This window comes from Zerene cesonia, unplaced genomic scaffold, assembly GCF_012273895.1.
Source record: "Zerene cesonia ecotype Mississippi unplaced genomic scaffold, Zerene_cesonia_1.1 Zces_u010, whole genome shotgun sequence".
NCBI classification, from domain to species: Eukaryota; Metazoa; Arthropoda; class Insecta; order Lepidoptera; family Pieridae; genus Zerene; species Zerene cesonia.
Genome location: NW_024045140.1, coordinates 200,755 through 215,869, shown reverse-complemented (window position 1 = coordinate 215,869; position 15,115 = coordinate 200,755). Strand labels below are relative to the sequence as shown.

General features: G+C 33.9%; 3 protein-coding genes across 3 annotated transcripts in view; 1 reads left to right on the top strand and 2 right to left on the bottom strand.

Moving 5' to 3' along the window:
- Positions 1 to 334, bottom strand: part of LOC119839212 (gelsolin, cytoplasmic-like) — a 19,243-nt gene extending 18,909 nt beyond the window's left edge. The window contains exon 1 of the mRNA XM_038365431.1: positions 272 to 334. Coding sequence (XP_038221359.1) covers positions 272 to 334 — 63 coding nt within the window. The remainder of the gene's footprint in view (positions 1 to 271) is intronic.
- A 5,699-nt stretch (positions 335 to 6,033) lies between these two features.
- LOC119839239 lies at positions 6,034 to 10,341 on the bottom strand. The gene is made up of 5 exons (XM_038365458.1): positions 9,705 to 10,341; positions 9,163 to 9,351; positions 7,574 to 7,716; positions 6,832 to 7,027; positions 6,034 to 6,183 (listed from the first exon to the last, which is right to left on the bottom strand). Exons 1-5 carry the CDS (start codon positions 9,863 to 9,865, stop codon positions 6,123 to 6,125), a joined length of 750 nt encoding a protein of 249 aa, XP_038221386.1. The 5' UTR covers positions 9,866 to 10,341; the 3' UTR covers positions 6,034 to 6,122.
- Positions 10,342 to 10,815: 474 nt separating this feature from the next.
- The window catches only part of LOC119839211, a 13,933-nt gene continuing 9,633 nt past the window's right edge, over positions 10,816 to 15,115 (top strand). Inside the window, exons 1-4 of the mRNA XM_038365430.1 lie at positions 10,816 to 11,149; positions 11,619 to 11,720; positions 13,474 to 13,598; positions 14,235 to 14,417. Coding sequence (XP_038221358.1) covers positions 10,991 to 11,149; positions 11,619 to 11,720; positions 13,474 to 13,598; positions 14,235 to 14,417 — 569 coding nt within the window. The 5' untranslated portion in view covers positions 10,816 to 10,990. The remainder of the gene's footprint in view (positions 11,150 to 11,618; positions 11,721 to 13,473; positions 13,599 to 14,234; positions 14,418 to 15,115) is intronic.

Below are 15,115 nucleotides of genomic sequence, written 5' to 3'. Positions count from 1 at the left end.
AAGCTATTATTTCACGCCGGTTTTCTGTGGGGGTGTGGTACTTCCCCAGTGCGAGCTGGCCCAATTCGTGCCGAAGCGAGCTCGACTCCCAGAAAAAATTATTGAAATCGATCTAATATTTCCTTCATTAAGCGTTCAACCAAACAAACTTCAGCTTCTCACAATTTCTATAGATCATCCTGATACTCAAAAGACCGTTGCAGTGCAGATAACATCAAAAATCAATATCTATATGAGGCTAATTTTTCATTCATAATTTAAAAAATCTTACGTCAATCGTCCATATTTCCAAGCCAGCTTCCGCCCCTGCATCAACGAACGCTGGGTGTTCCATTTTTTAAATTGCAATGTTGCCAATTAATAATAAATATAAAACAGTCACAGAATTAACGGAAAATATATTAAAAATTTTAAATATTATTGCACAATGTTACTTTTCCTAATATTGAGTCACTACTGGCCATAAGCGAGTGTGATTCATATCAGATAACAAAATCAATATCATCATGCGATTGTGTTGATAATATTGTGAATGTGTTAGTTGGTCAAATTTGTATATACATCAAGTTATGTCTTATATATGGGATGTTTTAATATCAGCTTTTTTTAAATCACGGCGGCCAAATGAACTGGTGGTTCGCCTGATGGTAAGCGATCACCACCGCCCATGAACATTTGCAGTATTAGGGCTGCTGTAAATGCGTTTCCCGCTTTTTAAAAATAATACTAAAGAACACAATTGAAATAAAGAAAAAAAAGGGGACAAAGTTAAGCCAAATGACGTAGCCGCTCAGTCTATTAAAGATTTTCTGTGACCCCCTTCTATGACAATCGGAGGGGCAGGACGCACTCATACATTAATTTAATAAATACATAACAAATATAAATTTAATGAAACCATCATTTTCATACTTTATCAAACCAGCGTTGCAGTTTTGCGATATAAACTCAATTATACCGCTATCGTTTTCCCAAAACATCTATCAGATTGTTTGATAAGATAAGAGATATCGTAAAAAAACTGCGAAAATCGAAATCCTATCCTTCCAACTAATATTATAAATGCGAAAGTATGTAAGGATGTGTGTGTTTGTTGCTCTTTCACGCAGACTACTGAACCGATTGCATTGAAATTCGGTACGTAGACAGCTGGACAACTGGAATAACATATAGGCAACTTTTTATCCCGATATTGCTACGGGATACGGACTTAGGCGGGTGAAACCGCAGGGCGCAGCTAGTTACCCATATATTTTTAATTAATGGTTACATTCTTCTAAAATGGTAACAGACGTCCCCGGAAGGGAGGTATCGCTCTGATATCTGAATTGGGGCCAAATGACAATAATTTTCCATCAAACACAAACTGAATCACACTCCACCAAGCCCACGGAGTTATCAAATAAGAATCTCAAAAAATTTTGTCGGATTTCCTTCCTTCGTTTCTAAGACGTCAGTTGAAAGAGGTGGAAACCTCCACAAATGACATGTTTTGTGTGTTGCCACCGCCAAGACATTTCACATGTCTCTCCGTGACCTTGTTCCTCCGTAGTCCCGTGAACCTTAAGCTTTCCGTCCTCGATCTCTAAAACTTCAAAAATCACATGCTAAAACCCTCATCAAGAACCACGCTATCCTTTGATGAAAATCGGTGTAGTAGTTTTTGAGATTCTCGCGAATAGAGGACTATGTTATGACTAGCATCCGCCGGCGTAGTCAAAGGAAAATATTCCTTTTCCTCACCCATTCCAATCCTTCAGTGTCCATTCCTTGTCTTCGTCAATCCTTTCTTTATCCCTTACCCCTTAAAAGTGGGCAGCGTATCCGCAGAGGCACTACCACACGAGCGGTGGTAGTCGCTTACCATCAGGCGAACCACCAGTCAGTTACATTTTATTTATCGATGATTATTTAATACGGAAATAGCAGTTGTAAAGAAATTTAAATCACTATCAATTCTTTGATAAAAGGAATCTTTTGAACCGCTGCTTGTAAAATAAACACAACGAAAACAATAAAAGCCTTTATTTTAATTAAACTTACTTATTCTAAAATAACAAATAATATGGCAATACCACAATTGCACCAATAGTAAATACCAATGACACAGATGGAGATCATATAATAATAAAGCGAAAATTTAATTACACATAAAATTAATATATTTTTAACAGTGGCAACACTTAGCCAGATAAAAAACGAACTGGTGACACAAGTTGACATCTGTCAAACGTGGGGTACGATCAAAGAGGTAATATATATTATTATACGGTTAGAAAGAGAGGGAAGATCGCGATAAAGTATACAAGATGCCGGTTGAAATACATCAAAACCGGTTTGTGGCTGAAATAAAGATTTAAAAAAAACTACAACAAATTTAAATGGGACCACACGGAAGGCACCAAGCTCTCTAATTAAGAACAATCATCACAATCGCTTAAACCAGTCCTTATTGCTTAATTCAAAAAAAAAAAAACAAGTTCGCTTTGTAAACCCTCCATGTTATAAAGACTGTAAAAATATATGGTTTATTTTTAAAAACAGACTAAGTATATATTATGAAGGCATTACTCAACCGTTCATCCATACCCATTGGTGGAAACGTAAAACGTTTTGAAAACGAGAAAAAGGCGCGGTACCATGTCCGTATCCTTCTACACTTCCTTTCAGCACAAGCTGCGCATGCGCATCAGGCAGACAGTGTCGCAATCGCCTCTCTCTTTCTAACAGCACTTGGCTCTCCTCTAGGGGGCGTCCATAAATTACGTGAGGTGTATAAAGTGGGGGGAGGGGGTGGTAGTTAAATCTTTCCAAATCTCACTTGGGGGAGAGGGGGAGTTTTAATAAATATCACGTATTTTATATCAAAAAATCCTGGAAAATGTCTCACGTCATTTATGGACGCCCCCCCTAAGTATAACACCTCTAAATAAAAACCACATTCATGTTAAGCTTGAAGGAAGCATGTTTTAATATAATAACTCCGCCCTGTTTTCGATTAGTCATTTTGGACCTTGTGTCTTTCCGGAAGAGTTCAAAATTACGTTTACTTCTCGCACGAGCATATAATTTTTTTACAAGGGCTAATATGAAATGGTCATAACCCTTAGTAAGATATAAAAGAAACCGCATACAATGCAAATTAATACTAATTCTCGTATATATAGTCATATTTCTACTGAAGTTAGCTGAAGATATATAAGATCTTATAATCCACTAGCTATTGCTCGCGGCTTCGCACGCGCTAAATTCGGAGTAGTTCAATATATGTCATTAAACATATAAACCTTCCTCTTGAAGCATTCTATCTATAAAAATCCATCAAAATCCGTTGCGTAGTTTTAAAGATTTAAGCATAGGGGCATAGCAATAGACAGGGAAAGCGACTCTGTTATATACATAGTATGTAATGATTTTAACCTATTATCAGTTTTTCTGACTGTCCGACATATTTCACTTAGTCTCGGTGATGCAAACCAAAAAACCTCCAGTACTACGCTACCCCCCTGCCCATAGATCCGAAAACATTCCTCCTTCAACCCGCCAGAGGCGCTGTATCACAGATGTCAGTGAACTGTCATATCTCTCATGACATCTGTCATACAGCCAAAACTCAAACTCGGGCATTCGTTAACTCAAATACAATTCTTATAGAAGCATATTCCATGGCGTTTCATATCTTAACTATTTACTCGTATATATAAATTAGGTGGTTTTTGTTTATCCGCGATGTACTTCTAAACTGCTCAACCGATTTTAATCAAATCTGCACACCGTGTGCAGTTTGATCCAACTTAAAAGATGGGATAGTTTATATTATATTTCAATTATGGTAAATGACATATATTTATGAACGTTTTAATAGGCTCTTTGAACCAATACATTAATAAAAGTCGTTTCCATTCTCTTTTCTTAAAGAGCTTGACCTTGACCTATTAATCAAAAACCACAGATAAAATTACGAAAACTCAGTAGAAATATAACCATACCAATTAAATGTAACATTATTTGACTAGTCTAAAATTTTTTTTCACGAAAAATACAACAGAAGCAAATAAAAAAAATACGTGTATATATGTATATGATTATTGAACGGTTTAACCGCACATTTTGACCGCTCGAAAGCACGTTTTATTTTATTTTTTTTTACAATTACGATAAGATCTAGACTCTGACTAATTTCAAAACACATTTAAATTAAATACGTCGACGCTTAAGCCTATAAAATTAAACCTTTCAAATCAATCGCAAACAAAATCAATAACAATATTTATAATAGTATAACATATATATTTATTTTCAAATATCGGCTGAACCTTATCGATTTTTTTTTAAACCACCGACAAATTTATAATTACGTTACCGTCTATGGCGAATCCTTACTCTATACATCTACGAAGAAAGAGATTTTCATATTAAGAATACTTGAATTTTTTTTAAAAAACACTTATCGTAAAATTTTGTACTGAAAATCGGCCGATTCATAATTTTTTTTTTTACTTACGCTGTACCCCTCTTGTATAGATTAAAAATTTGTTAGACCAGAGATTATGGAGATACGATATGATATGATAAATCATACTAATGTTACGTCTCGCTCGAACACTATGCATCAGAGTGAGACGGCACGCTTATTTAATTATCGCTTTTTAAAGCAAAAATTTAAAAACCTTTTAGGTCATCAATTTAAATATTAAATATGAAATCTTACCAATTATAACAGCATATAAATAGACTTTAAAATAATGACAATTCTGCCAAGTGGCGATTATATCTTAATCACACAAAAAAATTAAAAAAAAAAATTATTTCTTCTAATCAATTTAGCTTCATTTCAAATATTATAAAGAGATACACAAAAGAATATATACACTTTCCCATACCGCCTTCCTTAAACTTCTTGTCTATGGTCAACGTGTTTTTTTTTTAATCTATACAATGGAACAGTGCCTAACTTACAATCACATCACCAATCACAGATAGTAGAACCCTGACGTTATGTCGTGCATTGCAGAATTAAAATGACCTTTGCCAATATATTCCGTGATGACAAAACGCTATACAGAAAAAAAATGTAATGTTTTCCTTTTTTTTATTAAAAAAAAATTATCGGAGTTGCTTGAAAAGAAATTTGCCATATGAATTTATGTGTATATTATTAAAGATTATATTCAATTCAACAATGCAGACCACCCAATGCCTCCCAAACGACCTCCATGCCAAATCACCAAAAATTTTCCCCTATCTAATATTCTAAGAGAATCTATGCTAAAACTATTGCCAGGTGACAATATTAAATATTCTGTCTTCCTTTATTTTAATTCATATGCACATTCTAAATATTTTAAGGCGACTGCGCTAGACTAAGTCTTCTCTTTTTATACTTTAGCTTGAGATGCACTTTTTATAATAGGAAGTTATCAATATTTTATAGTGCATTCTTGTTTTTTACTGCGTAATTCGAAATCGTCTTGTGTGCAAAAATATATACAGTTTGTTTGTGCTATTTGCAGACTTTTCTTTTAGAACTTTTTTTTTATTTTTTTTTATATACAACATTTACTTTTGATATCGAAAAAAAAAAATTGGCGCCATTTTTTATGTCATTTAAGGCTTATCATTTTATTTGCTTTTTTCTAATCAATAACTTTTCAGATCAAAATATTTAACATTGTCATCGTTTATTATTTTAAATTTTGTATGTAAATACTAATATATCCAAGGATATTTTTAAAATGTACTTTACTAGAAATTTTCACATGTCCGTACGTGGTTACACAAAAATAACTTCTAGAAAATCATCAATTATGAAAAAAAAAATCAATAGAATTTTTTCTATTTAATACGTAAATACGTAAATACGTAAATAAAGTATATGATAATTACGAAAATATTTCTCCTCATAAAGAGAATTAGACATATTTCTTAAAAACAACATTCTATAGAGATCGAACTTGAAATCGAATATACGAGGCGGTAATTTTGAATATTAAAAAAAAAAAGAAAAAAATCTTTCCGTTAAAATAATTTAGGAACATTCCGACGCCTAATAAAAACAACTAAACACATATATATATTTTTGAAAAATAAAAAAAAATTAATATAATTCAAATAGTGGATACTTATTGATTTCGTTGTTCCAATGTAGCTTCACCTACCGAGTGTGCCATTTTCAAGTGTCGCCTGCAAAAAAAAAAAAAAAAAATTAAAAAAAAATACAATACGAATTGTTATATGTTATGGTAATACTGTTTCAATACAACAATCTGTGACGTGTAGGTTTCTTTTAAAACTATGGCCTTATTCCTACGACACAGACACACACACACACACACACACAAACACACACAGCCGCACACGCACAAACACACATATATTGATTTGTAAATATCTCATCATCCTACTTCCTACTAATATTATAAATGCGAAAGTTTGTAAGGATGTGTGTGTGTGTGTGTGTTTGTTACTCTTTCACGCAAAAACTACTGAACCAGTTGCAATGAAATTTGGTACGTGGACAGCTGGATATACTGGAATAACACGTAGGCAACTTATATCCCTATATTCCTACGTGATACGGACCTACATGGGTGCAAGCGGGGCGCAGCTAGTCAAATATAAAATTCTCATAGATTATGGTCCCGCAGGACAGGCACTTCCTAGTGCGGGATCCAATGAATTCACATTTGTAAATTAACTTTTAACTTTAAGAACCTTGGACACGTGCGTATTACTTGTGATTTTTATGTCTATCTTAAAGTAATAAAGATATTTTTAATTTTTTTTTTCATAGTGTGAATATTCACAGATAAAAAATAACAAATAATTTACCTCAACCCCCTCTCCCCGCGGCACGTCAAATTGCAAATCTTGCACACACCATTGTCTTCGGCCCTCTCCTTCATAGACAACTCTGACATCTCCGAATTGTCTATGCTATGTGTATCTGTTGTCTCTGCCCTTTTCGCCTCTTGCGCTTTCGGCTGCTTCTCCTGAGGTTGCGGCGATTTTATCTTGTATTTCAAATCTGGAACACATTTTAAAAATCGAAATATTTAACTATTTTAACTAATATAGACCACTAGCTGCGTCCCGCGGTTACACCCGCGTAAGTCGGTATCCCGTAGGAATATCGAGATAAAAATATGTCTATTTGTTATTGAAGTTATTCAGCCATCTACGTACCAAATTTCATTGCAATCCGTTCAGTAGTTTTTGCGTGAAAGAGCAACAAACACACCACCTTACAAACTTTCGCATTTATAGTATTAGTAGGATAAGATAGTAGGAAGTAGGAAGTAGGAAGTAGGATAGGATAGGATGTTTGTTTCTTGTCCCGACTTTCTTTCTTTTCTTTTTCCTCTCTCATTTTCTTTTTTAAAATGAACTTTAGTGTGAAACAAAATTTTTATTTAGACAGCATTGAAATGCTTTATGAGAGATTTTGAAAAATTTAACAGCAGTGCAATATCACACAGCCCTTCCCCCCCCCCCCCCATTCCCCGGCTATATAACCTTTCACAGGGGGGAGGGGAGTGAAGCTAAAAGCAAGCCGTATATAAAAATCACTCACCACTAGTGACAATCACAATATTAGGCAGTGTCGTATCGTGTTTGTGGGGCGAAGCGCTGCGTCGCTCCTCGCTCCGCAGCGGCGCCTCGTCGCTCGAGCAGTCCGAGTCTTTCACTTGTTTCTTTTTTATTCGCTTGCGGAATCTGAGAAACAAAAAAGGTGTGTGTGTGTGTGTGCGATTCACAAACGATAGAAGTGAAACATCAGTAAATCGACAAAAGAATGAGATGAATATCTTATACCTTTAAACGAGCAATTCTTGTATATATATATATATATATATATATAATTGGAATCTCGGAATCGGCTCCAACGATTTTCATGAAATTTAGTATACAAGGGGTTTCGGGGGCGATAAATCGATCTAGCTAGGAATTTTTTGTCATATTCGTGTTTTATTCGTGTTTTTTTTTTTCCTGACATCTATTGGTGAATAACAATACTATTTTGCTTCGTAGATAGCTGGACAACTGAAATAACACATAGGCACTTTTTATACCGATATTCCTACGGAATACGGACTTACGCGGTTTCAACCGCGGGTCACAGCTAGTATATATAAAATATGTAGTATGTATGTTCTGTCTCATTCTTTGTCGGCTTCATTCTACACATTTTTGTATTTGTGTCTCTTAGCTGTAGTTTTTTCCGTTGCATCAGCTTTGAAATCACAACGATTCTAAAGAAGTTTCACTTCAAAAACAATTTAAATTTATTTTAAAGACATTTTACATATGTTATAGTATATGTTCTCATGCAGTATATAGCTCGCTAGCTGCGCCCAGAGGTTTCACCCGCTTAAGTTCTTTATTACATTACAATTCAACTTAAAACTACCTTGTACATAAAAAGCAGCTTTATAGCTAAAAGCCATCTCTACCAGGCAACCAAGAATTTCATTCAACATTATTGCTTGTTTATTATATTATAGTTTTATCAATAAATTGTTATATAAATACTATGTCTGCAATATTCAATCAATATCTATCAACTATCTTATCATTTTAAAATTTGATTTTCTACGATTCATTACAAATGTTATATAACTGTAGGGACACACATATGCAAATAATAAAAATAAATATGCTGATTGAAGCTATTTGTCTATGTGTGTGTCCTCATTGTTTCCCTGCCGCTTATATATTATTGTCAAGTCAGTAGTGTTTAAACAGTAGCCTAAGTTACACAAAGTTGGTAAAGATTTAAGTTTCAATAAAACAAGGCTTTTCAACAATAACTAATGTTAAAATAAAAAATTTGATTCTTTCATCCTTTTTTCTGTGTTATTGACAAATAAAATCAAATTTTTAGTAGAAACTTCATTGTTATGAATAAATAATAAGTCACAGTTTTCACATGTCCTACAAATGCTTCCTACTCCTACTAATATTATAAATGCGAAAGTTTGTAAGGATGTGTGTGTGTTTGTTGCTCTTTCACGCAAAAACTACTGAACCGATTGCAATGAAATTTGGTACATAGAAAGCTGGACAACAGTAATAACATATAGGCAACATTTTATCCCCATTTTCCTACTGGATACTGTCTTAATACAGATTACAGTAACTAATACAGATTGTATCACTTACCTTTTCTTAGGCCTTTTTACAACGGGTGCTTTCTTCACCTTCGTCTCTTCATTGTTATTAATGTTTATGTATTTCTCGCAAGCAGCGCTGCCCATCTCCAGGTTCTCTAACTCGGTACTACTTGATATAGAGCTTTTGTCACAGGCGAATAGATCAGTTTCATTACTTAGGTCGCCGCTACCTATATCACTGGAATAAAACAAATATATAAATAAAAATGTCCTATCCGCCTATGCACTCGGAGGTATATCAGAGAATATTCATGAGAACGAGATGTTTCACAGTGGTAAAAGGCAGCATGTCACTAGTGCTCTGAATAAAAAGACTTTTCCTAGCTTCATCTTTATGTTTGTAGGTGACCAACTCCTTTAATAATATTAATATTGCATTAGGGGGATCTTGGTATGCAGTGAGTGTTGTGTAAAAGAATTAAATAGTTATTATCGCATTTCTGGCCAAATGATTTTGTTTTTCCAATTAATTATAACGTGTAATGTAAGAAAATATACCAAGCATTGAAAAAAAGATCAAAACATTATTACCTTTGGTCTGAAACATCGCTCTGAGTGGAATTTTCCAGTTTTTTTACTTGAAACGTTATATTTATCCTCTTATATATTTCCTCTGTTATATTCCTGCACTTTTCATACAATGTTTCTTTTTGTATATTCTTCCAATCAGTTTGACTATTCAGTGTCGACATTTCGAATTAAGGCTTACACGATTCTTATTAGAATACAATCAATTCACAGCTATTGACGTGGATTAAATGGTAATTGAGCAATATATCCATAATAACCGTACGAATATCAAAATGTATTTTTATTAAGGAAATTCACAAAATGGCGGGATTGTATTTTCAGCGTTTCCTGCGAATAATAACTCGTATAGACGTTATCAGATACGTGCTAAAGACTTTTTTTTACCCGACCCAACTGGAAACCACTTTTAACACTAAATTATAGCACCACGATTCATTATTTTCAAAACAAAGGAAATCACCAATACTTTTATGGCACATTAACTTTATTTGATGGAACTGAATTGCGTTAAGAAACTTAAAAGTTAAATATAAGACTAGACAAAATAATTTACACTCTTTTAGAGTGTTTTTTTAAATAATAAACAAACACAACATTGTTAAAAATAAAAACCTACGGTCGCCTTTGCGGCTTTTTATTATTTTTTGACGTTTTCAATTTAGTGTTGCTTGACACTAATTGCTCATAATTTTTAATGAAAAAGTACTTCCTACCATAAACAACGAGTCTTTTACCCTTCATTTCCACTGAACTGGTACTTTGTTATAACTTGAATTTTGTAATTCTGTTCTAGATAGTGTCTTCTCTAAGATTAAAATACAATGTCTTAGCCTCAAATATTTTCAATAAACAGCCAGCAGATGTTAGGTTGTTCAGAGGATTTGTATTGAAAGGACGCTGTTCTAAATTCTAATTGATTGTCTGTGAGGCAATTTATAAAATAAATGTTTTCCCTATTTTAGTTTATATAAAAAATATTAAATTATTCAATAATCCTTTCAATTGCATATATTATTCTGATTAATTAATTCATAATATTATTCTAAATACCCAGAGACAACATATTATGGATTCAACCACGATTTCCCGCCAAACGATAATTTATGTTGACGTTTACATTTACTTTTAATCAAAGTGAAATCAAGACCAAATTATGTTTATTCTTATCACAAATAGATAGAAAATTTTGTTATTGAATATGTTTTAGCCAGTACTTTCTTTTAATTTTTGTTAGAATAGTTTAGTATACATAAGTGTTAGGTTTATCTGTATCTTTATACGAAATCATGTTATCCAAGCTAAGTGTTAGAAGAAATAAACATTTATTAGCAAAAATAGCTAACAAATGTGCCCCTTGTGCTTTCTGCAGGCGAGAAATTGACGATGAAGTCATTTATGGGAAACTTTATGCTATTGGCGACATACATGTCCACTATTTCTGTGTGGTAATTTTTAAATTCGTTATTTATTTCCTTAGTCTTAACTAAATATTAATAAAAATATATGTTTTTTAAATGAAACAAAAGTAAACCAGCCTTTTTATTATCAACACTCTTTTCCTGGCTTTACCTGTATGTTTGTATGCAAGTCCTTTAGACTTCATTTTACTTTAAACAAAGAGATATAATTCAAACTTTTTACAATTATCCAGGATCGGTGACAATAATCTTACTATCTTGATTACAATCAGCATGATTAATTAATTTCTTTATATTCTGTATTTGAGCAAGTGAGACAAGTGTCTAGTGGATTCTATAGTTAAACTACCTAATTTTATATATAAATAAATGAATGTTTAGATTTAAAACTTATCTAGGTTTTAATTAAACGCTTATAACCAAATATATCTGAATATTATAAAAACCAAAAAGTCTATCACAACCTGATTTAAGTATTATGTATTATATCTTTCAGTTGCTCTCATGCTGCTTAATTCAAAAGGGCAAAGATGAAGAAGGCCTCTTCGGTTTCCTGTATCCTGATATTTTGGCAGAGATAGAAAGAAGCAAGAAACATGTGAGTATGCGACTTGTCATGATGTCAAGTACTGCCGGAATTAAATTGTTTTTTATTTATTTATTCACACCAAATAGATCTTACTATTACAGGATGTTATCCAAATTTGACAGAGTTCTTTTATTAAAAAGGAAACAAATTGCGGGATCACGGGTGGCCGAGAGGCTAGGCGTTGCTATGGTTAGGCAAGAAACGCAGGTTCAAATCCCGCACCGTGATCGAATTTTTTCTATTCTTTCAAAAAATTTCTCATTTATAAAAGCATTTCAATGCTATAAAACTAAAAAATTAAACTTAACAAAAGTATGCTTATCATAGCTTGTATATAACGATAAAAAAGATTTTATAATAGTACTTTTGAAAACTCACTCAAACCACAAGAAAACACATCTATATTATTGTGTAGTTTGTTAATGGACGCAGTGCACAACTCAAAGGGGTTTTGACCAATAGATTTGTCCTTGCTACTGGAACATATAGCAAAGGGTGTAAGATTCTTCTCCCTAATTAGTGATCTGGTAACCTTAAACACAAAATCTTTAAAATTCCTGAATTATATTCTTAATAAAATATTATGAAAGATGGAGAAGGCTCTGATGTAGTCATTGACAAAATTATTAAGTAGTTATAAGTTTATGTTTAGGGCATCCATAAATTACATGAGATGCTTCAGGGGGGAGGGAGTCGAGCCAAATCTCATCTAATTTTGGAGAGAGGGGGTTCATAGCAAGTATGACTCAATTATTTCTGATTGATACAAACTATAACTAGAAACTGCAGAAAAAATAAAATACCTTGCATATTTTATGCACACCCCCTTACTATATTGATAATTACTTGTGTCCTACCATTTCACCAATATATTACAAAGTCTAGCCTTTCTCCGTATATGGACTATCTAACTATGAAAGAATTTTTCAAACCACTCCATTAGTTCATGATATGAAAATGATCAAATAAATTTTTAAAGATTAAAAATTCTTCATAAATATGAGTTTCATATCTATAGTAATTGAATGATTACCATTTTCCCTCCCTCATGGGAGGCCTCCTTGGTACAGTGGTTAACGCGTGAGCTTAGAACCGAGGGGTCCTGGGTTCGATTCCCGGTGGGGACGCACAAAAAAAATAAAAATGTCTTGGTCTGGCAGGACACAGAGGCTGATCACCTACTTGTCCATAAAGAAAATCGATCAGTGAAACAGATGTATATCATCTGCCCCATACCCCACTAGGGGACACGGGACTTCACTTATGGGAGGCCTGAGTCTCAGCAGTGGGAAAATATATATGGACTGATGATGATGATGATGATTGAAATGGTTACTATTTAATTTTTAGTTTTATAGCATTGAAATGCTTTATAAATGAGAAATTTTGAAAGAATAGAAAAAATTTGATCACGAGGCAGGATTCGAACCTGCGTTTCTTGCCTAACCGTAGCAACGCCTAGCCTCTCGGCCACCCGTGATCCTGCCACAGTAATCGAATTTCTTCTACTCTTTCGGTTCCATGTGCCTAAGGGTCACCCCGCGCCATCTATTGAGATGATTAAGAACCATCACAACCAATACGAAACTTACAATATTGTATCGATGGAACGCGACCTTTGTTAAATTTAATTTTTAGTTTTATAGCATTGTAATGCTTTATAAATGAGAAATTTTGAAAGAATAGAAAAAAAATTGATCACGAGGCAGGATGCGAACCTGCGTTTCTTGCCTAAAATTTCTCATGAAATGGTTACTTTCAGCGGTGCTCATATTGCAATAAAGAAGGCGCTACTCTTGGATGTGCTATAACGCAATGCAGGAAACAATTCCATTTGCCGTGCGGAAGGGAGAAAAACGCTATTTCTATGTTTCATGGAAATTACAAGTAAGAAAATACATATATTTATATGTCCTTCTCTCTTGCCCGCAGTTTCGGCCGCGCGGTCTTAATAAATGTTCATGGTACAAACTTTATCCCTATTAAATAGGGAATGAAAGTTAGGGAAATTAAATAGGGCCTATTTCCATATTTTATTTTCTTGGTGGAAGAATTTATCAAAAACCATTCTTAAGCGGAAGCCTACGTCATAACATCTATCTGCATGCCAAATTCCAGCACCATCCGTCCAGCGGTTTGGGCTGTGCGTTGATAGATCACTATATCAGTCAATCACCTTATATATAATATTTTTATTCTAGCTGCACGACCCGGCTTCGTCTGGGTAATCTTTTGTCGTAATTTAAATAATACTAGCTGTCCCGGCGAACTTCGCAACGCCATAAAATATTGATAAAGATAATATGTTACGGAACCCTATTTTTTTCCAAAATAAAATATAGTTTATGTTACTCGTGGATAATGTAGCTTTCGAATGGTGAAAAAATTTTTAAAATCGGTCCAGTAGTTTTTGGCCTATTCATTACAACCAAACAAACAAACAAAGTTTTCCTCTTTATAATATTAGTGTAGATAAGCTGTTCACAAGTCCACTGTAACTATAATAAAAATGTACATTTTCAGATCGTTCTGTTGGAATCATGCTCCTAAACAGAAGGTGGCCAATAACATTTTGGAAAACATAAAAGAAAGAAAGATAAAAGAAAGGAAGTTGAAAGCTGCCGTGGGAAATGTTGAAAGCAAATCTGAAGGTTTTATTTTTGGATATCACACTATTTTTTTATCTCACCCTCGGCAATGGGGCTGGTGGGACGACTGATGGTAAGCGCTATCACCGCCCATGAACATTTGTAGAGGCGTACAGTCGATTGCAGACTGAGCGCCTCTACAAATGGATTGCCGACTTCACATTGGAAAGGGATTAAGAAAGGATTGATGAGAGGAATAAAGGAAGGGACTGGGAGGGGTAAGGAAAAGGATATGGGCTTTTATGCCTTATGGATATATACTATTTGGTTATTTCCGAACGGTCTTTGATATGAATCTTTTCTACCAACAATAACAAAACTTGGTATGATATGGTATGGTACCAGGTGGTATGGTCCAGATTCTGAAATGGGACCGAATCACAAAAATGTCCTATTAAACACAGAAAAAAATCACACCACTTCATTGAAAACCCCCGGAATCATCGTGCCGTAAAATAAGTTCAATTAAATAGTTATTTTCGACTTCCCGCGCGCTCTTGTGGACTCGAACCCCGACTTTAAAATCTGAGATCTTCACCGCTGCATTTTATAAAAAAAACTAGCGATCTGCCCCCAATTTCGCCCCAGGCACATATAAAGTGTTAAGCCTTCCTCAATAGAAGGGCTGTCTAACGCTGAAATAATTTTTCAAAACGGACCACTAGTTCCCGAGATTAGCGCGCACAAACAAACAAACTCTTCAGATTCATAATATTAGTATCTAGATAATGATTGTAAGTAATTGCAATCATTATA

Coding starts and splice junctions, on each gene's coding strand:
- LOC119839239 (XM_038365458.1), bottom strand. CDS start 9,865: ATGTCGACACTGAATAGTCAAACTGATTGGAAGAATATACAAAAAGAA. Junction 7,717..9,162: donor GTAAAAAGGCCTAAGAAAAG/GTAAGTGATACA, acceptor TTTGTTTCTCAG/ATTCCGCAAGCGAATAAAAA. Junction 7,028..7,573: donor TATTGTGATTGTCACTAGTG/GTGAGTGATTTT, acceptor AATGTGTTCCAG/ATTTGAAATACAAGATAAAA.